This window comes from Pseudophryne corroboree, chromosome 8 (assembly GCF_028390025.1).
Source record: "Pseudophryne corroboree isolate aPseCor3 chromosome 8, aPseCor3.hap2, whole genome shotgun sequence".
Taxonomy (NCBI): domain Eukaryota; kingdom Metazoa; phylum Chordata; class Amphibia; order Anura; family Myobatrachidae; genus Pseudophryne; species Pseudophryne corroboree.
This window is the reverse complement of record NC_086451.1, coordinates 446643549-446668144: the sequence shown is the minus strand read 5'-3', so window position 1 is coordinate 446668144 and position 24596 is coordinate 446643549. Positions and strand designations below refer to the sequence as shown.

General features: G+C 47.3%; 3 protein-coding genes and 1 long non-coding RNA gene across 4 annotated transcripts in view; 2 read left to right on the top strand and 2 right to left on the bottom strand.

Annotated features, from left to right (window-relative positions):
* Window positions 1-24596, top strand: part of TAP1 (transporter 1, ATP binding cassette subfamily B member) — a 209578-nt gene that overhangs the window by 20773 nt on the left and 164209 nt on the right. The window lies entirely within an intron of this gene.
* The window catches only part of LOC134949551 (putative nuclease HARBI1), a 144337-nt gene that overhangs the window by 74998 nt on the left and 44743 nt on the right, over window positions 1-24596 (top strand). Inside the window, exon 3 of the mRNA XM_063938193.1 lies at window positions 10810-11045. The gene's annotated coding sequence lies outside the window, so the exon portion shown is untranslated. The remainder of the gene's footprint in view (window positions 1-10809; window positions 11046-24596) is intronic.
* LOC134949553 (uncharacterized) lies at window positions 11092-15846 on the bottom strand. Its single transcript, XR_010183178.1, has 6 exons — window positions 15811-15846; window positions 15661-15678; window positions 14105-14149; window positions 13857-13900; window positions 13092-13300; window positions 11092-11246 (listed from the first exon to the last, which is right to left on the bottom strand). It is a non-coding gene; the product is annotated as an uncharacterized LOC134949553 (long non-coding RNA).
* LOC134948034 (major histocompatibility complex class I-related gene protein-like) overlaps window positions 24289-24596 on the bottom strand; it is a 33839-nt gene continuing 33531 nt past the window's right edge. Inside the window, exon 5 of the mRNA XM_063935793.1 lies at window positions 24289-24355. Within this exon, the coding sequence (XP_063791863.1) occupies window positions 24289-24355 (67 nt within the window). The remainder of the gene's footprint in view (window positions 24356-24596) is intronic.

The window sequence follows — 24596 nt, the reverse complement described above, 5'->3', positions numbered from 1 at the left end:
CGGATGGGGAAGGGTCGGGAGGTGCTGCGGGTGGGGGAGGGGCAGAGGAGTGGGGGCTGCAGATGGGGGATGGGGTCCGGAGGCACTGCCGGTGGAGGAAGGGCAGGGGTGCCAAGGGTGGGAGAGGGGCAGGTGTGGGGATGTTGCGGATGGGGGAAGGGTTCCGGAGGTGCTGTGGGATGGGAAGGGGCGGGGGTGGGGTAGGGGGTCCGGAGGTGCCGTGAGTAGAAGAGGGGCAGGTACAGGTGGTGCGGCGGATGGGGAAGGGGGTCCGGAGGTGCTGCAGGTGGTGGAGGGGCAGGTGGGGGAGGGGTGGATGAGGGGGGCACCGCGGATGGAGGAGGGTGTCTGCAGATACTGCGGCTGGAGAGGGGGCAGGTGTGGGGGGAGGTATAATTGGGGGGTGGATGGTGGAGGCGGTCTGGAGGTGCTGTGGGTGGTGGAGGAGTGGAAGCCGCGGGTGGTGTAGGGGGTCTGGAGGCGCAGCGTGTGGGGGAGGGGTGGGGTGCCGCATGTGGTAGAGGGGAAGGTGCGGAGGTGTGGTGCATTGGGGAGGGGTCTGGAGGCGCTACAGGTACTGTACCTGCCAAAAAGGTAGTTGGAGGGTATGCAGTAACAGGGCCAGGACAGGGGTGACAGGGTCAGGACAGGGGTGACGGGGCCAGGACAGGGGTGACAGGGTCAGAATATGGGTGACAGGGTCAGAACAGGGGTGACAGGGCCAGGACAGGGGTGATGGGGCCAGAACAGGGGCGACGGGGCCAGGACAGAAATTACAGGGACAGGATAGGGGTGACATGGCCATGGTAGGGGCGGCAGGACCAGGACAGGGGTGACAGGGAGAGTATAGGATTGACAGGGCAAGCACAGGGGTGACAGGGCCTGGATAGGGGTGACAGGGCCAGGATAGGGGTGACAGGGCCAGGATAAGGGTGACAGGGCCAGGATAACGGTGACAGGGACATGACAGAACACAGGACACGGGAGAGATTGGTATTAGGGACAGAACAGTGGTGACAGACAGTGGTGTCTTACCGGAGTCACTGCTGCTGGCTGCTGCTGTTCCACTCCAACCTGTTGGGATCTGCTGCTGGTGGAGACTTGGCATGGCTGACTCTCTCAGGCTGGAGTCCTGCTTCCTCTGCCCGTCCGCATCCCTCCCCCCCTCCTCAGTCACACACCGCAGACCTCGCGCAGCTGCCGGGCACTGTGGTAAGGGGAGACTGGGAGTGACTGGTTAGCCCCCAGGAGACGCTGTGGCTGGAGGGAGGAGGGGGTCGGAGCATGCAAGCAGCGCGGACTTCTGCAGCACTGCCCGCCAGCTAAAGTGTGTGTAGGAGCTGGGCGCACCTCACTGCGGGCGGCAGCACTGCAGCTAGCGGTGGGGTTGCCGGGGCTGGAGATAACAGAGGCAGTACGGAACCTGCACAGCGGCAGGTGCCCCACAAAACTGCAGCTAAGAAGCGTGGAGTGTGCCAGAAAGTGACGCTCCTCCGCGCCAGAGAGACCCTGCTGAGTATGCTTATGTGGGGGGTCAAGCACACAGTGAGCCGGTGGCCGTCTGTCTGTACGGCATACCCCCTCACACACCCCCATACCTCCCAACTGTCCCGATTTTCGCTGGACAGTACCATTTTTTAGGGTTTGTCCCGCTGTCCCACCCGTGGGCCACAGTGTCCCGCGGTGGTGGTGGTGTTGGGGGGGGGGGCAGTTGGGAAGCTCCTGTACTCTCTGTTTTGCTTAGCAGAGCAGCGGTGAATTTAGTGGAGACAGAGGGAGAGGGGGCATCAGGGGGTACGGATTAAGGGGGGGTTCCAGCAGCAGAGCCAGATTAAGGGGGGCAGGGGGTACGTACCATGGGCCCCACAGTTTTAGGGGGCTCCCCAGCTGGAGTAGCTCTGTCCCAGCTCTGAAGCTCCCCCGTCCTGCCAGCAACAGCGGCAGCATTGTGCTACAGTCAGCACACGCTGCTACGTGTAGGCAGGTCTGTGGTGGTGCAGGGAGGCAGCAGTCTCCCTGCTTTCTTCTGCCTGTGCGGGTGTGTAGGGGGGAGCGACCACCTCCTCTGGATTTACCTCTAGCTGAGGGGCCAAAATTCCATTAAAAAAATATTCCTGGAATTTGCATAAGGGGGCGTGGCTTCGCGGGCGCGATTAGGCCACGCCCCCAATCCCACAGCAGGCACAGCAATGAGATAGGGCCCCTTGTCTTAAGTGCCATGGGCCCCCCAGACTCATAATCTGCCCCTGGGGGCATGCCAGCAGCTCACAGAGCGCTGGGCATGCCCCCTCACTGACGAAAACGGGTGCCCTCCCGTGAAGCCACGCCCCTTTCATTGACCACGCCCCCTTTTCGCTGTGTGGTGTTTTGTGTGTGTGTGTGTGTGTATGTCCCTCCTCCTGTCTGAAGAAAGCTGGGAGGTATGCACCCCTGCCTGTGCCATGCCCATACCATCTGCTTCTGCTGCTGGTCTCCTATAGATTTACCCAGTTCTGTGACTCATTTGAATAACTCCACCCACCACTGTAACTCCGCCCAGCGTGACGGCCAGCACAGAGTCACAGACTTGGGCTAATATATAGGAGATAAGAGAAGTGGGCTCATTACATGCCCTCCAATCACAGTGAAGTATAAAGTTAGCTAATCATATATATATTACAAGTTTCAGTGACATAGAAGGTAATATTCAGAAGACAGTTCCAAAGTATTCCTGGAGTCTGTCTTGTCAAAGAATGAGCGATTGCTGAAGATCTCTATTTCTGTCATTCTCTGTCTCCTGGCTTCACATTCTTATCTTGTAAAGTATTTGAGGAAACCACCTGTTGTCTCACACATACAATACAAGCCACAATGACCTTATAATATATGTACAGGGACATATATACAGTCTTTAGAATATAGTGAAACATTAATACAGCAAAAGCATTTTAATCAATATTACTCTCACACTAGCTTTTTCTTCCGCTCTCCCAGACTCCAACACATTTTGAAACCCCCTCTAGAAATCCTGCATTTGCCACTGGCACTGTCATCAAACCATTTAAGGGGAGGCTTTCTGTAATGTGTGTGTGTGTGTGTGTGTGTGTGTGTGTGTGTGTGTATGTGTGTGTGTGTGTGTGTGTGTGTGTGTATATATATATATATATATATATATATGCACATATAACCCGGCACTACACCTACAGATAACAACTGGTTTCGGTGCCCTCACAATGAATAAATAGAAGTCAGCAGAGGAGCGGCACTCAGAAATATTTGTTAACAAAAACTCACGGAGACCGTGAGTTTCCGTGAGTTTCTGAGTGCCGCACCTTTGCTGACTCACATATAAACAGACTGAACGTTTACTCACATCTATGAACTCGGGTGCTGAGTGTACATATCTGGAATAACTGTGTAAGGTGCACCGCCCTTGCTCTCTCACTGCACCGGTACCAGGGAGCGACCGAATATTTGGGTGAAAAACACAGGATTTTCTGTAGTAGAGTGGGTGCCAGTGCAGGCATTGACGAGGGTGCCAGGCCGTCTCATGGTTCTCAAAGAACAAACAAAGTAAACTACTTCCAATATGATGTGATTTTTTAGAGAATAATAGAAATATATAAACCTCCGATTGAGCGCATGTATCCTGATCATCCTAAATATGCTAGAGATTGGGAGCAACATCTGCACCTTGTCCTAGAGGATGGACCATGATTTTTCAGAACACGTTCATCAGCTCTGTGGGTTGTTCTGTGATTGAGACTAAATTCAAGGTTCTGATGAGTTGGTACAAATGTCCCCTTACCCTCCCTAAGGTGTTCCCCGGTGTTCCAGGCAGCTGCTGGTGTTGTACTTTGGCCATTGGCTCCCTATTACATATCTGGTGGGACTGTAGTCTCCTCCGTCCCCTTTGGGAACAGGTGAGATCTCTATCTAGGTCAATTATGGGTGATGAGATCCCCCCGATCCCTCTTTCTGGCTTCTCAGCCTATACGCTGGTCCTCCAGCAACATACGAAAAGTCCTTGTTAATATTTCTTAACAGTGCTGCAAAAGCTGTGATCCCAGTTCATTGTCCATCTATTTCTCCCCCCACAGTCAAATGGTTTGCCAGGATAGATTTGTATATGTCTATGGAGGACCATCATATGGGACTGGAGAGGAATCAGGAGTTCTCTTCTATTTGGTTCCCTTGGTAGGAGTTCAAGTCTTCCACAGCTTATTCTACAAATGTTGGTTAAGCTCTGCCCATAATATCTAGATATGATGCTGCTGCTGCGGTGGGGTCTTCTTGTTTTAGTTAAACCCCTTTCACCTCTCCAATGATGGATCCCACTCGGGAATTGGAAACGGGTCCTTCCCGGGTGGTATCCGGCATTGGACCCTAACAGCAGGCTTCCCAACCCGGCAATATGCCGGGTCGGGTTGCCATAGCGGCAGGAGGTGAGCTTATCTCCGCGCCGCCTCTCCCTATGTAGTGAACGGGTCCCGGGTCGCATGGACCCGGCAACCTGTTCACACTGCCACTGACCCGGTATTCAACCCAGGAATAGCCCTTCTTATAAACCGTGTTGAATTATCGGGTTATTTGTGCGATGTGAAAAAGGGGTATTACTGGTATTCTTCCCCCTTCCCCTTCCAATCCTCCCTTCCTTCCCCTGTCCACCCCCTAACTCTCTTGTCCTGTGCATAATTGTACAGTATTTCTATGTGTTTGTATTGCTCAGTCGGAACGTAATGGATTTCTCTGGGGGTACGATTGTACTTCTACGATTGTGTTTGCTGTGACTGCCTCCTATTTTATATTGTATATTTGATTTTAAAAATAATAACTATATATTGCAAAAAAATAATACAGTATATATAGGAATATTTAGCTTATTTAGTAATGCATCTACCACCTGTTAACTGCAGGAATGAGCAAATACCTTAGGCATTATATTAACTATGGTGCAGCGATAAAAAAGAAATACATTTAAAAAATCATATTAAATAATTTACTCCAGATTCCTTATATCAGTCCTTTCGTCTGGCCAGATTTCCAATGCTGCTAGAGGAACAGGCAAGAAGTCCTGTAAACCAGTGGCTGCTGGAACTTCAGACCAGGCCTCAGGATCCTCTTCCACAAAGCCCTCCGCATGACGGGTGGCCCCAGCAGCAAGACAATTTTCAGGTAGGTACTCACAACACTTCGCCCATATATGGGCAGAGTCCTGCCGGGATCCTTGGGTGAGGGATCTCGTATCCCATGGATACCGGCTGGAATTCCAGGAACTCCCTCCTCTCAGGTTTTTCAGGTCGGCCTTACCAGCTTCACCTATAGCAAGTGTTACCTTGCAAGTGGCAGTTCAAAAACTGTTTTCAACTGGAGTTATTGTTCCAGTACCTCCTCAACTCCACACAAAGGGGTTTTATTCAAGCCTCTGTGTAGTCCCGAAACCGGACGGCTCTGTATGACCGATCCTGAACCACAAATCCCTGAAACCTTATCTTCGGGTGTTCAAGATGGAATCACTGAGGACAGCGATAGCATGTCTGGAGGAGGGGGAGTTCCTGGTATCGCTGGATGTCAAGGATGCATACCTGCATATCCCAATATGGCTGCCTCATCAGGCGTTCCTATGGTTTACGATACTGGACCAACACTTCCAGTTTTAGTCCTTACCCTTTGGCATCTCTATAGCCCCAAGGGTATTCACGAAGGTCATGGCGGAGATGATGCTGCAATTGCACATGATGGGTGTCAACACAATCCCGTACCTGGACGACCTCCTGATGAAGGCTATGTCCCGGGAACAACTGCTGTGCAGCATCAGCTTGACTACCCGTCTGCTTACAGATTACGGATGGGTCATCAATTTCAAGAAATCTCACCTGGAAGCATCGCAGAGAATTCACTTCCTGGGAATGATCCTGGATACAGTGCCTCAGAAGGTTTACCTTCCAATGGACAAGGCCTTGACAATCCAGTCTATGGTCCGCTTGGTATTAAAATCACGCATGATCTCAATGCATCCTTGCATTCGCTTGCTGGGCAAGCTGGTAGCCTTTTACGAGGCAATACAATATGGCAGGTTTCATGCATGGCCTTTCCAACTGGATCTGTTGGACAAATGGTCGGGTTCTCACCTGCACATGCATCAGACTATAACTGTCACCAAAAGCAAGGATATCCCTACTATGGTGGCTACAAGTCTCCCATCTGGTGGAGGGTCGGAGTTTCAATATCCAGTCTTGGACTCTGTTAACAACGGATGCCAGCCTCTGGAATTGGGGGGCTGTGAGCCAAGGGGTGCAGTTCCAGGGGAAATGGTCGTGTCAGGAATCTGCACTTCCAATCATCATCCTGGAACTCAGAGAGATTTTACAGTGCTCTCCTGCAAGGCTCATACCTCCTTCTGAATCGCGCCATCCAGGTGCAGTCGGACAATGCCACAGCAGAGGCATACATCAATCGACAGGGAGGAACAAGAAGCAGGGCCGCAATGCGAAAGGTTTCAGGAAAACTCCTCTGGTCAGAAGCCAACGCAAGGGCCATCTCAGCCATTTACATTCCAGAAGTGGACAACTGGGAAGCGGACTTTCTCAGCAGGCACGACCTCCATCCGGGGGAATGGGGCCTTCACCCTCAGGTGTTTCAACATCTGATTCACCGGTGGGACTGTCTGCAAATAGACCTGATGGCATCCCATCTCAACAAGAAGCTCCGTCGTTACTGCTCCAGAACGAGGGACCTGAAAGCAATAGAGGTAGACGCTCTGACGACACAATGGACTTACCAGTTTGTGTACCTGTTTCCTCCTCTTCCTCTCATTCCAAGAGTTCTAAAAAGAATCAAAAAGGAAAGAGTTCAGGCATTACTAATTGCCCCAGATTGGCCTCGGTGGACCTGGTATTCGGACCTCCTGTCGTTGGTTCAGGAGGAACCCTGGCCTTTGGCATTACAGAGGGACCTTCTTCAACAAGGACCGTTCATCTATCCAGACTTACAGCGGCTACGTTTGATGGCTTGGAAGTTGGGAGGGAGAATTTAACTAAAAAGGGTCTTCCTTCCAATGTTGTTTCCACTATGGTCCAGGCCAGTAAGGTGGTTACTTCCAAACATTACCACTGTATTTGGAAGAAATATGTTTGTTGGTGCGAAAGTATTCACTTGTGGAATTTCGTCTAGTACGATTTCTACTGTTCCTGCAAGCAGGTGTGGATAAGGGCCTAAGATTAGGCTCCATCAAAGTTCATATTTCAGCTCTCTCAATCTTATTCCAGAAACAACTGGCGGTACTTCCTGAAGTACAGACCTTTGTAAAGGGAGTTATGCACATTTAACCTCCCTTTGTCCCTCCCACGGCTCCGTGGGACCTCAACGTGGTTTTTACCTTTCTCCAATCGGATTGGTTTGAACCCTTACATAGAGTAGACTTGAAATACCTAACATGGAAGACAGACGGTTATGTTACTAGCCTTGGCTTCTACTCAACGGGTGTCGGAATTAGGGGCCTTATCCTATAAGAGCCGTACTTGATATTTCATGAGGATAGGGCAGAGCTCAGAACTCGCCCACACTTTTTGCCAAAGGTAGTGTCAGCCTTTCATGTTAATCAACCTATTGTGGTCCCAGTGTTATCCGACACTGGATCAGAGGGGGCGCCAAGACAGTCACTTAAACCCCTTAACACCCCCCTCCCCCTGCGGCTGCAGGGAGCCGTATGCACTGGACTGCATAAACTGCTGAGACTGACACCACAGTTTACACGCTACCACGGCCAGCCCAGTACTGGGCACTGACTGTCAGCCACAGCCTGCGAGAGCCGCCGCCTCCGGAGTGACGTCCCGGGCCTGGGTGATGACAGCAGCCAATCAGCACCGGCTGCCCCGTGCTCACTCCGGGCTTCGTGTGCAGCGAGCAGGAGTGCAGGAAGAGCCGGGTGCGGTGAACAGCAGTCAGCTGTTGGTGAGGACCACTCCCCGGGCCTGCGCAGCCAGTGTGAGGAGGAGAGACACCGGGGCCCAGAGGTAGGCAGCTGCCGCATTCGTGCATTATATAACATGGGGGGGACTACAAGTCCCAGCTGGCGGGGCAGGTACACCTGCCGTGTAATGAGCAGCATCTCCAGGTCAGTTAATTGCACCATACACCCATGCCTGGCTGCAGTTGCCTCCATGCACTGTCAGTGTACAGTCCTCATATCATATGCTGCACTAGAGTCTGTGATAGAGGGATGGCAGTGCACTCATTGCTGTACATTATACACATGTATTTTTATTATAATTTGTTTTATTTTATTTCTGTTCGTTACTATTCCAAATAGTTTGTGACGTGAACACAGTGAATAATAGGAAAAGTCCTCTCGACGAAGGGAGACTAGACGCTACCCTACTACCCTGCAGAGGGATTCCATCTTCCTCTGGTTTCGCTCACTTCTCTTCCGAAATATAAGCACAGGCACCATAGAGACGGCTGCCGCTGGAAAGATGGGAAGCGGGCACTTCTCCAGGCTGGAGGAATGCCCTGCCAGGTCACCAGACCCTCCAACTGTACCTTTGTGGTGGGTAAAGATCCGCCTACTGGTACCTCAGCTTATGGCTCTGCAGGGCATTCTGGGAGTAGTAGTCTTGTTGCTGTCTCCCTGTAGAGCAGTCACTGTGTGCAGGACTGCATGTCCCAGCAGGCTGTGGGTGAAAGCACTTGCTGTGCTTGATGAAGCACACCCACGCTGGCTGTCACACCTTACCAGGGCTTCTGGATAGCACTTTGCTGGATGCACGAGCCTGATGAGTTACAGCTTTAGGAGCCAGGCTGAGCTGCTGAGGAGATGGTGGCCCTGTGAGGGTGAGGTGTCCGTGGTGTAGTATGGGTAGGACTGTATATTATTATTATACATCCAGTGTTTGATGGAGTTATAAATCCTTTAGGAAACAGACCAGTGCCCCACAGACCTCTGTGCAGCCATGTGGGTAATACTATTGCTGGAGTCTGTGTATGGTGGGGACCCCCAAATGTTAGAGCAGTAACAGTACATATACAGGAGACCAGTCCTCGTGGGGTCCCAGGGTTACAGCACAGTGAGGGGGATACCTGTAAAAGTATAATTAGAAAAGTGGATTTAGATGGTAGGGAAAGACACGCCCCTGGGTGGCAAAAAAAACACCTCTGGTGGTCCAAGTGAACTTTTTTTAGCTGTGAAATGTTGGCGGGTACAGGTTACACCTCGTAGCTTGGTAGGGGCACTGGGGTCCGAATCTGCCCAGCAACCACAGACTGATCCAGGTTCAGCAATGAGGTAAAAACTGAGGGTGGTCCCATCTATGGCTGGAAGGGTCTGCCCTGGCACAGCACATACTGGCCCTGGCTCTGAGGCAGATGCAGCATCCATGTTTTTTGGTGGTCGCTCTTCTGTGACGTTATGCAAATGCCGGTACAAAGCCCTTCCCTGATGCACATCCGTGAGTTTGAGTGTGCCAGGCCTGAGACTCCCACTTTGGCCGGCTTATACTGGGGCTGGGTGGCTTATCTGGGGGTGCCCCTTATACTGGGGCTGGGTGGCTTATCCGTGGAGTGCCCCTTATATTGGGAGTGGTTGGCATTTCTGTGGGGTGTCCCTTATACTGGGGCTGGGTGGTTTATCCGTGGAGTGTCCCTTATACTGGGGCTGGGTGGCTTATCTGTGGGGTGCCCCTTATACTGGGTCCGGGTGGGTTATCTGTGGAGTGTCCCTTATACTGGGGCCGGGTGGGTTATCTGTGGAGTGTCCCTTATACTGGGGCCGGGTGGGTTATCTGTGGAGTGTCCCATCCAAAACACATTTACACGGCCCCAATCAGCTTCAAAGAACAAAAACCTTTTACTCACTAAATATGTGTGAACTTTAAATAGCAATAGTAACTGACCAGAGAGCGTAATAATTAAAAATTATTATTTATTGGTTGTAATAATAAACATCAACTTATTCTCATGTATAAACACATATATGAATGTAAATGTGTGCATACAGGGGGTCATTCCGAGTTGATCGCTCGTTTTTTTTTCGCAACGGAGCGATCAATCGCTAACGCGCACGCGCAATGTCCGCAGTGCGACTGCGCCAAGTAAATTTGCTATGCAGTTAGGATTTTTACTCACGGCTTTTTCTTCGTTCTGGTGATCGTAATGTGATTGACAGGAAGTGGGTGTTACTGGGCGGAAACTGGCCGTTTTATGGGTGTGTGCAGAAAAACGCTACCGTTTCTGGGAAAAACGCGGGAGTGGCTGGAGAAACGGGGGAGTGTCTGGGCGAACGCTGGGTGTGTTTGTGACGTCAAACCAGGAACGACAAGCACTGAACTGATCACAGATGCCGAGTAAGTCTGGAGCTACTCAGAAACTGCTAAGAGTTGTGTAATCGCAATTTTGAGAATCTTTTGTTCGCAAATTTAAGAAGCTAAGATTCACTCCCAGTAGGCGGCGGCTTAGCGTGTGCAGTACTGCTAAAAGCAGCTTGCGAGCGATCAACTCGGAATGACCACCACAGTACAAAAAACAATCAATATTAATCTATCAGAATATATGTAGTAGCTACTGTAGTAAAGTATATAGAACAAATACAGATGGAGCCACGCTAAGCATGTCTCTGTCTGCGACTGCGCACCGCCGGGAACGAATGGGATGCGCGTGCGCCTTAGACGCGCACGTGCCCCATTCAAAGTGAATGGGAGCATCTCTAAACGCTCGGCGGAATGCCGAGTCACAGGTGCACCTAGGCAGGCCCCCTCCTGCGATGCAGCCATGCTCAATGATCATTAATATTTGTCATTTCAGTCTATTATCATGTAAATCATTACTTTTTTTCAGTTCCACAGATTGCAGAACCAGTGAGCAGCTAAAGCAGCGCCTGGAGCAACACCACAATCAGCAGAAGCCTTTGAAGATGGTGGTGGGCTGGAGAGCTCCACCAGACAGCGGGGCCACAGACAGGAGAGCAGAGCAATGGCGGCTTAGCTTCTGGAAGCGTGGCGAGCCCCAGTGCAGAACGGAGGATCAGGGAAGCACACAGAGGTCAGAGGTCAGCAGAAGGACATCCGGTACAGGTAAGCAGGAGTCTCAGGGTAACCACAGAATTAAGACTCAGGATGATTCAAGATTCAAAGGTTTTATTGTCGCCACAACAGTATTATTATTATCATCCTTTATCCTCTGTGTCCTACACCATGCACGCCACTGCCGCTCCCCAATACATGGAATTATTGCTGCAGATGGAATAATGGCGTAGTTTCTCTGGTGATGGTAACCTGTAATTAGTGAAAATAAAGTCCTGTTACTGTGACATACATAGCAAATGTGGACGCAGAATCATTACCAGCGGGGGGATTTAGGGGTCAGGAAGCCCCTAGGCACAGCAGTATTAGTAGTAGGAGGCACTGGGTAGGGGTAGTAGTAGGGACACCTTAGCACAGGTGTAAGGGACACATACAATGACAGGTCCTACATCCCTCACCACCACCGTCCATTACACCTATAATACCACACCGGCTACTCTGTCTGCAAGGTCACAGTCTCACTGCTGAGAACAAGGGACAGTCTGCAAACTACTTGCCATTATACAAGTGTATGCAACAGCATTTAAATACGGGTTCACTACGGCTCGCCGGCGGTCGGGCTCCCGGCGACCAGCATACCGGCGCCGGGAGCCCGACCGCCGGCTTACCGACAGTGTGGTGAGCGCAAATGAGCCCCTTGCGGGCTCGCTGCGCTCGCCACGCTACGGGCACGGTGGCGCGCGTATTCTCCCTCTATGGGGGTCGTGGACCCCCACGAGGGAAAATAATTGTCGGTATGCCGGCTGTTGGGCTCCCGGCGCCGGTATACTGAGCGCCGGGAGGCCGACCGCCGGCAAACAGAAGACCACCCTTTAAATACGTGTGTACAGGGGCAAGTAGTTTGCAGACTGTCCCTAGCTCACAGCTGGTGTGAGATCTTGAGGCAGGAAGATCATCTGTGCTGTCATCCACAACCCGGCAGATGTGGCTCCTGATAAGTATTACAGCACTGCCGCCTGGAGCACACACATGCTACGGTGCACCTCCCTCGCCCCCAAATATAGATAGATGTATGTATGAACTTATGTTCCAAACCCCAGAATTGGGGATCATCCACAAACCTGAAAAAGAGAGCAGCAGAGCACATTTTACACCCTGTATGCCGACATATACCGCTCTGATCTCCTCACGTACCTCCAGATGTCACATCGCCCCATGAGCTTCCAAATGTCACAAAACTTGTCACTCTGACCATCCCTCCTGCTTCCACATACCACACTGACCACCCCACATGTCACTCTGACCATCCCACCTGCTTCCACATACCACACTCTGACTGCCCCACATACCACACTGACTGTCCCTCCTGCTTCCACATCCCACACTCTGACCACCCCACATGTCACTCTGACCGTCCCCCTGCTTCCACATCCCACACTCTGACCACCCCACCTGACCCCACCCCACTCTGACCATCCCACCTGCTTCCACATTCCACACTCTGACCACCCCGCATGACACAACACCTACCACTCTGACCACCCCACGTCACTCTGACCTTCCCTCCTGCTTCCACATCCCACACTCTGACCACCCAACATGCCACACTGACCATCCATCCTACTTCCACATCCCACACTCTGACCACCCTCCTACTTCCACATACCATAACAAATGCCAGTCTGACCTCCCATGTAGGGGCGTAACTAGAGCATTGTGTGCCCCATAGCAGCATTTTGAAGGACCCCCATACTCCTAAAGATACACCTGTATCTGCAGCGCTCCACTTAGTATTTTCAAATGTTGACAGGCAATTTTAGACTAAACTTCGCCCATATTGCACCCTATCCCCACCCCGATTGCACCATAAACCTAGCTGCAGCCTAACCCTAAATTCATGTGTCGACATTCTGTCTGCTGAAATGTTGATTGTGGACATAATGAACATGTTGCCGTCACAGATGTCAACATTGTGGTGCAAACGTTCTAAATGTCACCCTGGTGACTGCGTAACCTCCAGTGCTCGTCATTTCTAATATATAGTTCCTACGCATTATTAATAAATCATAAGCGTAACATGTACTGTAAGTGACTTACCTTCATTGTGGAAGTACTGGATCTCCCACTCAGTGTATGGAAGGTCATGAAGGTCAAAATGACGCCTGCCTCTCACCTCAGTGTTCTTCTGCTGGAGTTGAATTGGAGTAGGGGAGAGAGGGAGTGGGTGCGGCAGATGGGGGGTGGTTGGGGTGGAGCTGTGAGAGGAGAGGGAGAGCAGGACGGGGATTGACAGGAAAGAGGGGGCCCTAAGGAAACAAAATCACTGTCAGGGGTCTAGCGTGTAATAGAATAGGTCCATACACAGTGAGCCCCAGTTCCCAGACTGCCTCTGCCATTGAATAAATTACATGTGAAGGGGGTAGCGGCCTGTTGTGCCTAATAGAAAATCCGCCAGTGATTATTACTGAATACATTCTTACCATGGGGAAAGGGGGAAATGTGATGCTGCAGACAGACGACGTGTAAGTAATGTTCATGAATATAGTTTTGCTATATGTGTAATATTGGAATGAACTGGTATAGTTATCATTCTTATTCTTGATGGGACTGGGAAGAAAAGTGACGCTGCAGACCGCAGCCCCCATTATTCTGGCTCTCACCGTGTAATTACCATTCAGGCTTCATGCCATGAATGTAAAGCCCCTATCTTGCCAGAACACCATAACTATCCCTAAAGACAATCTGAGGAGATGGCACCAACTCTACAACGTCCCTGACACTACTGTGGTGCTGTGGTAACGAGCGTCAGTACCCTACTGGCCTGTAACGTGACCTACCCCTGTGAGCCTCCTGTGTACTTACCTTACAGGCCATATTTCCTGCTTGGTGCTGTACAGCAGAAGTATCTACAATGGGAAAGAATGTGCATTTAGATCACATCACAGATCACATGCCAAGACACAGTCACATTGAGGCATTGTAAAGAGATCACTGATCCCTCATTCACCTCTCCTTTTATAGCTCCAGTCGCCACCACTTCAATGCAAATGAACCCTTAAAATAGGGTAATGCCAAAATGAGAAGGGAATATAATCCGAGTTACTACTCACTTTAGAAAATTGTTTTTCCACCACCTCCGTGAGAATCGCCTAGGTCTGAAAAACAAAGACCAGACATTAAGTTGGGGTGTGTAGGCCTGTGCAATGGGGCTGACGTTTTCCTTAATAAATAAATAAAGAAGGTTTTGCAGAAAAATAGATTTATTTTTTTTTTTCAATTGTGCTCTAACATTTTTAACACCTTAGACCAGCGGTTCTCAAACTTGGTCCTCAGGACCCCACACAGGTCACATTCTCCAGGCCCCAGGCAGGTGCACTGTGTATCACCAACTGTCACATTTTAACATCCCACAGGTGACTTGGGTGGGGTGCTGAGAACTGAGTTTGAGAACCAATGCTTTATTCAGTAGGTAAAAGAAAAGTTCTATCATGGAAGAAAACACCTATTTTCCCTGGCATTGGGGCTTTTCATCCTGTGTTATGCTGCATTACTGGCTGTCACCAGTAGCAAGTATTGTATTTGTGACCTTTGTTCCCTATCTTAAACCAGACAGTCACGGGGCTTTTATAATTCTCACTTTGCTGCTACATTATATTCTGCTAGTAAACGCATTGGTGCGGTAATGGTATAGCAATAACTACATGCAGCTAAGACATTTACAGCAGAGCTTTTTGTATCTGGAAAATAAAATGACCAATGAGACAACACATTATCAGCAATTGGTCTTTTATCCGTTGATTAATTTTTCCCATAAACAGAGCCAGATGTAAAGCTGCTAGATTAGCTATGAGCGGTGACATGGGCTGATGTCTGCAGTATGTGGGGCTAATAAGTGTAGTGTTCATTCTAGCACCCTGTACCTAATCGGTGAGGGGGCAGATTTAAATTTTTAAGTGCAAAATGTTAAACTTGATGAATTACTTCAGTGAGTATAGCTTATTTAATATTCCATAATATGCCATGTTAGAATGATATACATACGACTCCCCATCCGACTTTCCACCTCTCTACAAATCTTCAAACGGGATCTCAAGACCCACTTCTTCACCAAACCCAGCCAACTCTCCTCCTACCCCTCTTGTCTATGCTCACTGTCTACCCCTTCTGTGTCACTCTGGTCTGTTAGCCCCTCACCTTTTAGATTGTAAGATCGCAAGAGCAGGGACTTCTTTCCTCATGTGCCTTTCCTTTTCTTACTTACACTATCTATACTCCATACTCCCTTTGATGGCACCTAACCCCAGGTTTTCTATACCTGTCCTATATTGTCTTGTACTGTAAGTGCTGTTTTCTTGTTTGCTCATTTGATTATGCACTGTGTAATGGGCGCTGCGGATTCCTTGTGGTGCCATATAAATAAAGGATAATAATAATAATAATAATAATAATAATAATATACATTATTAGGGAATCCTCTTCCGCAGATGACATACTACAGGTGGAGGAAAAGAAACTGTGTGAGAATGTAAATCACACTATAGCTGCTATATATCTGTATAACAGTATTCAGCATTACCTAGTAACAAGAGACTGATTAAATAGTGCAAATATGTGATCAGAAGGGAATTATCTGTTAGAGAGCTGATAACATAATGTAGGTACTTACTCATAGGGCAGCTCAGAGCTGTTAGAAAAAGAATAATAATAAAAAAGTTTAAACTATATCTGATGCTCAGTCACAGCATTGCACATAGATCTGTTATTTCTATATTCCATAATACAGCATGTTATAATGATATTATAATGATATACTTACATGTCCCTGAGGGTGGAAACATCAGATGGAAAACTATACACAGAGAAAAAGAAAGTGTGTGAGAATGTCAGTGATACTATAGCTGCTGTATAGCTGTAGCCAGCAATCAGCATTATTTACTGCTACTTAACTCCTTAACTGATGATTTATTTCACCAAAAACCGCTCCAAAATTGTCGTGTTTTTTTCTGAGTGAATTATGTGAAGAACATGAATTTAACCCTATTCCAAATGATTTTAGTTTAAAAAAAAAAAATAAGGAAAAAAAAATATTTTTTTTTTAAATCCCCCAAACATCAAAACATTGATTGGGAAATTCGCAACCATCGGAACATTGTGGCTTTCATTTTGAAAGCCGGGACAGCCTCGAGGTATGCAGGGGGGTCTGGGGACAGCTAGGGAGGGTTTATTTACACTCCCCAGCAGCTGCCATTGTCTGCAGCCACTGGAGGGGGGTGGGTCTGCCATGCTGACCAAACAGCAGTGATCGGCAGCACGGCAGACACAGGGGGAGAGTGCAGCGAGGTCCCTCTGACAGCAGCAGCAGAGGGAAGATTCCCTTTCCTGCCACTGCTAACACTCTCTATCTGACTGGTTGCATCCTGTGCGACCAGGTCAGATAGCACACTTGCAGGCATGGTCGCATCTGATGCAACCATGCCAGGCAAGTGGTTAATGAAGTACTAATTAAATTATTAAAATATACAGATGGAGCCATCTTTATCTTGGCCTAGATTAAAAAAAAAAATTATACCTGCTGCTTAAGCACAACATTTACACAGAGATACGCATTTTCTATATGCCATGATTTTATCATGATATACTTACATCTCACTGGTAGATTCCCCAGATGATGTACTGCACATAGAGGAAAAGAAAGTGTGTTAGACTGTAACTCATACTATAGCTGGTGTATACAGTATACAGCAATACTTTCTGTTACTTTGTGATTACTTTTTTTTAAAGGGACTGTTTAAATAATTAAAATATACGATCATAAGATACTTACTTAAAGTGCAGCTCAAGGCTGTTAGAAAAAGAATAATAATACAAGTTTAAACTATATCAGATGCTCAATCACAGTGTTATCTGTATTCCATAATATGGTATGCTATCATGATACACTGTACATACCTCTCCTGTGAGCAAGAATCCTCGGATGGTCTATTACACATAGAGGAAAAGAGAGTGTGTGAGATTAATCTTGTATAGCTGTATAACAGTATTCAGCATTATTTTCTGTTCCTTAATGAAGTACAAGGGACTTAGTGTAACTTATATCTTAGAAAAATAAAGAATGCAGGTACTTACTCAAAAGGGAATATGGGATCCAACCATGTGGTGGTGTCAGAAAAATAATAATAATAATAATAATAATAATAATAATAATAATAATAAAAGTGTAAACCAAATCTGATGCTCAGTCACAGCAGTTACACATAGATAAGCATTTTCTGTATTTCATAATACATCATGTTATATTGATATACTTACATCTCCTCTGAGGAGGAATCCTTAGATGGTCTATTACACATAGGGGAAAAGAAAGTGTGTGAGATTATTAATCATACTATAGCTCCTATGTATCTTTATAACAGTATTCAGAATTATTTTCTGTTCCTTCATGAAGTACAAGATTCTTAGAGGGATATTCAATTACCCGAATATGATGTCTGGTGTAATGTATCGCCAGGGGGCTATCTAATTAGCCCTGATAATCTGGCGCATGCCGCATCTTATTTGGGATTTTGTTTCACCTGCCTTCGGCGTCATAACGTCATAACAGCAACTAAATAGTCTGCAGTGATCGCAAGGTAGGAGTAAGTTTACAGCTACTCAGAAACTGCATGAAATTTTTTTCGAGCAGTTCTGCTAAACTTCGTTCGTACTCCTGAGGACGCCGGCTTAGCGTTTGCACTGCGGCTAAAAGCAGCTAGCGAGCGATCAATTCGGAATGAGGGCCTATATCTGATGCTCAGTCACCACGTTTGCACATAGATAAGCATTTTCTGCATTTTATAATACAGGATGTTATAATGATATACTTACATCTCCTCTGAGGATGAATCCTCGGATGGCCTATTACACAGAGAGGATAAGAGAATGTGAGAATGTAGCTCATACAATAGCTCCTATATAGGTGTATAACAGTATTCAGCATTGCTTTCTGTTACAATGATATACTTACCTCTCTTCCCAGGCGATTCTATGTGGCCTATTACACAGAGAGGAAAAGTGTGTGAGAATGTAAATAATACAACAGCTGCTATATAGGTGCATAACTTTGTTACTTAATGTAACAATCATATACATACCTCTCTGCCCAGGGTATTATACGTGACCTAATACACAGAGAGGAAAAGTGTGTAAGAATGTAAATAATACAATGGCTGCCATATAGGTATATAACCGTATTCAGCATTACTTTCTGTTACAATTATATACTAACCTCTCTTCCCAGGCGATTCTATGTGGCCTATTACACAGAGAGGAAAAGTGTGTTAGAATGTAAATAATACAATAGCTGCTATATAGGTGTATAACTTTGTTACTTAATGTTACAATGATATACATACCTCTCTGCCCAGGGTATTATATGTGGCCTATTACACAGAGAGGAAAAGAAAGTGTGTGAATCTAACATCGTACTATTCCTGCTATATAACAGTTTTCATCATTATTTTCTGTTACTTGCGCCTGGAAGCTTGGGCTGTTCTTGTGGATTTATCAGGGATAATGGAATAGCCCCGGCACCGACAATTACCCATGGTCATTAACCGTGAGTAATTGAATTCCCCCCTAAATGATTAAAATATACAATCATATATGATTTATCTGTTAGAAAAATAAAAAAAGAATGTAGGTACACTACAGCTCATTAGTTTCAATGCACCACCCACACTGGCAATTTTTTTAGGAAAGTAATGAACAAAATAAGCTACTTTGTGATGAATACACATTTAATTTGGCAAATGAATATGTAATCCTTTACAGGGAAATCACCAAATGTTGGCGGTGAACCCACCCAAATCTAACTCTCTCTGCACATGTTACAACCAAATCTAACTCTCTCTGCACATGTTACATCTGCCCCACCTGCAATGCAGCATGGTTTTGCCCAGTTGCTTACTTTTTTGGTTTGCTAACAACCCTGAATAAGGCCCAATATCCGAGACTTATTCTGAGCTTGATCTTGGATTTGAATCCATTGTGATTGCTTTCTAAGCATTGCTGATTTTTACTCTTTACTGCATTTTATATATGAGTTTATATGTGGGAGCACTGTATATAGGGGGTCGTTCAGACCTGATTACATGCTAGGTTTTTTTGCTGCGCTGCGATCAGGTCAGAACTGCACATGCGTATGCACCACAATGCACACGCGCGTCGCATGGGTACAAAACGGATCGTTACTGAGCGATAGATTTAACAAGGAATCCATTCGCACAGCTGATCGCAAGGAGAGTGACAGGAAGAGGGCGTTTGTGGGTGGCAACTGGCAGTTTTCTGGGAGTGTTTGGAAAAATGCAGGCGTGTCCAAGCGTTTGCAGGGCGGGTGTCTGACATCAATTCCGGGCCCGGACAGGCTGAAGCAATCGCAGCGGCTGAGTTAGTCCTGGGCAACTCAGAAGCTGCACAAAACTTTTTTGTAGCACTCGGCTGCTCATGCGTTCGCACACTTGCAAAGCAAAAATACACTCCGCTATGGGCGGCGACTATCTGCTCGCAGCAGTGTAAAAAAAACCCTAGCGAGCGATCAGGTCTGAATTAGGCCCATACATCGATCTATGGGGGTGATTCCGAGTTGTTCGCTCGTTGCCGATTTTCGCAACGGAGCGATTAAGGCAAAAATGCGCATGCGAATGGTACGCAGTGCGCATGCGCTAAGTATTTTAGCTTAGTAGATTTACTCACGGCAGAACTAAGAATTTTCATTGTTGAAGTGATCGGAGTGTGATTGACAAGAAGTGGGTGTTTTGGGGCGGAAACTGGCCGTTTTCCGGGAGTGTGCGGAAAAACGCAGTCGTTTCAGGGAAAAACGCGGGAGTGGCTGGAGAAATGGGGGAGTGGCTGGCCGAACGCAGGGCGTGTTGGTGACGTCAAACCAGGAACGAAACGGCCTGAGCTGATCTCAATCTGTGAGTAGGTCTGGAGCTACTCAGAAACGGCTAAGAAATTTCTATTCGCTATTCTGCTAAGCTAAGATACACTCCCAGTAGGCGGCGGCTTAGCGTGTGCAATGCTGCTAAAAGCAGCTAGCGAGCGAACAACTCGGAATGACCTCCTATGTCTCACACAGAAGTATAATCTACACATTATGCTTGTTGTATGTATAACATTTGGACATGATAGCAGTTTTTCAATTTTACTTTGATGTGTAGTCAGACCTAAGAACTGCAATATGAATTGAATAGGTGACCCTTCTTTACACTGCAGGATACGCTGGTTGCATAGACTATAACACCAGTGTAATAAGGAAACCAGCAACTTCTTTGTCCGGATAATTAACAGAACTACGCTGAGTACAGAATAATCTACCAGTGGCAGTAAATGTAGAAACGGTTTCTGGTTGTAATTTACTTAAATAGAAACTGTTTCTAATCAGTAGTAATATTATTTTCCAGCTGTAATAAAGTGCGTATTACAGAATATTAACAGATTTCTGGTTGCATTGATTAGAAACAGGTAAATATTATTTTATATGAATGAATATGACGTTTTAGCTATAATATTGTGCATACATACTCTAGAGGTGGGTACACACTTAGCGATAAAGTAAACGACGTCGCTCATTTTGACTCTTCATTAGCGATGTTGTTTGCTATATCGTCAAGTGTGTATGCCGCCGCTCAGCGATGCACGGCCCCGTGGGTCATTAAGGACCCTTGGTGTTGGCCATGCATCCAGCTTCATTTGGACTCATCGTCCAAAACGGCATGCTCCTATCATTAGTGTGTGTGCCCGCTGTCGGGTGGCCCGGCCCGAGAGGGGAAACTCCAGACGACGTCGCTCACCGAGCACATCACCTAGTGTGTACTCACCTTTAGACTATTTGCTTTGTGTTTGGAGAGATACTTTTATTTATACCATATTGGTTGTTTTAGGTCGTCATTTTTATTTCAATAAATGTGAAAGTATTTTCATCAATTCGTTTATAGAGTGTAACTGGTCAGGTGTATCTGCCAATCAGACACGTTCCCTGGCAGCTCAGCGTCACCAATCCTCCAAATCAGAATGACATAATTTCCTATCCATAATGTTACAGAGCTTGCAAATGTTATTCACGTTCCCTCATCACAATTAGATAGGTCAAATCATGTTTAGATCTGTGCTCATAATGTGGCTCTACCAGACATAAATTTCCCAAGTTTTAAAATAAAATATAAAATTTACCTTCCTGCCTCCTCCTCTGCGGAAACCTCTGAAAAAGAAATTGAGTACTTTATTGTGTTTTTTTTAAACATTTGCATATAATGATAATTATTTTGTAGTGGCCTGGCATAACTGCTGCCCCTGTTCCACTGGCCAAATAACCCAGGTTATAGACTGGTCTACCCAGGTTGAGCCTCAGTGGAGACTTCTCCCATAAAAATAACCCAGGTCAAGTCTGACCCAGGAAACGAGCAGGGTTGGACACTGGTTGGACCGGGGTTATGCCGCAGTGGAAACGGACCCTACCCTGGGTTATGGGACCTGGGTAAAGCTTGTAGACTGTGATGGGAGCTTCTGGGTCACTGGCAGATGATTTAATCTGTCCGTGCCACACAGAGACAGCACATGCTGCATTTCAGAAGCTGCTACACTGACGCTGATAGTACAGAACACCCATAGCCTGCAACACAGCCTTATCGTGCAGCCTGAACCGCAACCTGAAACAGACTCACCCGCATCCTGATCAGCAGCCAGAACTGCCGGGTTTTTTTTATGACATCCATAGGGTTCTACAGGGCTGACCCAAGTACACTTTAAATGGGTCTAACCCGGGAATAACTACTGTCGAAGTGCAGTGGAAATGGTGTCTGAAGCTGGGTTGGACCCGTGTTCAAAATCCCGGGTCGGATTTGGGATTTTGGTGGAATAGGGGTATGAGTGTAGCAGCCACATAACATCTCAGGACGTACCTGGTGTTGTCTCCGGGATTTGCTGCAGAGGGAAAAAATAAGGATTAAGTAGACAATATAAACCTTTAAACATGTGTGATACATTTTACAACTTCTGCGTGTGCGTGTGTGTGTTTATTATATATAATATATTTTTGAAATAACTTACGAGGGCTTTTTTGGATTTCAGGCACCGCCTCCTCCGTTTACGGAATATCCTATAAACAGAAAATGCAGAATATTATGGAACACAGAAAGTCACCACACACATTACATATCACCAGTAGCGGATCTTGCTCGGGCAAGCAGGACTTTTGCCGGGGCGCCGCCTTCCGGAGGGCGCCGGCGCCATCCGGCGGGCGCCGGCACCATCCGGAGGGTGCTGCACCACGGCAAGATCCGCTGCTGCTGTGTAATCCCCGCTGCCCTGTCTGTCCCGCCGCCACCCGCTATGAAGGGAACTAGACGCTACACGTCTAGTTTCCCTTCATGGAGAGGACCTTTACTGTGCGGTGCGCGATGACGTCATCGCGCACCGCACAGCAAAGGTCCTCTCCACGAAGGGAACTAGACGCTACGTGTCTAGTTTCCCTTCGTGGAGAGGACCTTTGCTGTGCGGTGCGCGATGACGTCAATGCGCACCGCACATCATTTCCGCGACACTCATAGTGTACAGGGGGCGTGACTGACCACGCCCCCAGTATGAAGCCACGCCCCCATTGCCTGCCCGGGGTGCTGCAAGCGCTCCAACCGGCCCTGCATATCACATATACGGGTGCCCTGAGGGTGGCGCTATGGCTGATTGGCTGAAATCCCCGGGTAAGGGGTGACTGAGATTGCTATACTATCTGACATTACACAGGTATACAGATGAGACGTAAAAAACATTACTCACACTTCATGAACTCGAACGCGCTCAATAAACTCCACAAACTCCTACAGAGTGACAGAAAAAAAGTTCAACTTTTATTTTTTAACTAAAACTAAACCTATCCAGAGAGAAAACTGCAGAATACTGATTTGTGTATATGTGATATATTGGCCCTCATTCCGAGTTGATCGCTCGCAAGGCGAATTTAGCAGAGTTACACACGCTAAGCCTACGCCTACTGGGAGTGTATCTTAGCTTCTTAAAATTGCGACCGATGTATTCGCAATATTGCGATTACAAACTACTTTGCAGTTTCTGAGTAACTTCAACCTTACTCTGCCTGTGCGATCAGTTCAGTGCTTGTCGTTCCTGGTTTGACGTCACAAACACACCCAGCGTTCGCCCAGACACTCCCCCGTTTCTCCAGCCACTCCTGCGTTTTTTCCGGAAACGATAGCGTTTTCAACCACACGCCCATAAAACGCCGTGTTTCCGCCCAGTAACACCCATTTCCTGTCAATCACACTACGATCGCCGGAGCGAAGAAAAAGCCGTGAGTAAAAATACTATCTTCATTGTTAAATTACTTGGCGTAGTCGCAGTGCGAACATTGCGCATGCGTACTAAGCGGATTTTCACTGCGATGCGATGAAAAAGAACGAGCGAACGACTCGGAATGAGGGCCATTGTCCTGAGTTTTGTGATGCTGTAACCCAAACAGTGTTGGACTGGGGCATGCAGGGTCCACCGGGGGAATGCAGTGGTAGGAGGGGTGTGGCTAGTCTGCAGAGGGGGTGTGGCCTGCAACCTCATTGGTTTGACAAACCATTAGAGTGTGTAACATCTGGGCCTTTTCAAAAATATATACAGTAAATTCAGCTGCTGTATGCATGACAATGTACCAGATTAATAACAGATTAATAACAGTAATGCACTTTAGAAAATACACCATAGTCCAGTATAAGGTAACATATGTATAATGTATAATTCAAGCTCACAGTCTGGAACCTGATCCCTAGAGCATTAGGTGGGCCCCCAGGCAGTAGGGTCCACCGATGGTTTCCCCTGTTCCACTGTGGGCCAGTCCAAGCCTGAACCCAAGGGAAAATGAATTTCCCGACCTGGGGTACAGTCTGTAATGGAGCAGCCAATTGATTAATAAACTTATAGTTTTGCTATTATTAGTAAAGAATGATAGCATGGAAAGGTCTTCAGGGAGAAGAAAACGTATAGGCCTAACTGAGGATGACGTCTGGCAATAACAGAAAATGGTTTAGGACAGGATAAATACAGTAATGAGAGACGTTGAATAAAACCTACCTCCATCATCAACTCGTACTGAGAAGTGAGCCAACCGCTCAGTGTGTCTGTGACATCATCACCAGCCATGGTCACCTGCTGCAGCAGCTCCTGGGACATGATTACAGTGTGATTCTTATAGTCAGTTGGAGGGGGGATAAATGGGGGCCTGCGGCACATTAGGGTTTTTTTTCTTTAAACTAAAAAATCAGTTGGTAGAAAAAGTGATGAAATAGTTTTCAATGTTTTGCAGGTTCATTGTCACATCTTTGCATCTATGTGGGATACAGGCCTATAAATCTCAGTTTCCCATACATTGAAATGTGGTTTCCACGGGTGTACTGTTTTCCATGGTAATCTGTGCACTGTGTATATGTGTATATTGTATCACGTTTACATGTTCTGTGAGTTACCATATGTTGCACTATAAGCATTAAATAAGCTGTGAGCATAGGGAACGCTACCCAGATATCATTACTAGTGGGGATTTTCCATGTTTGTGACTGGGGGGGTGTT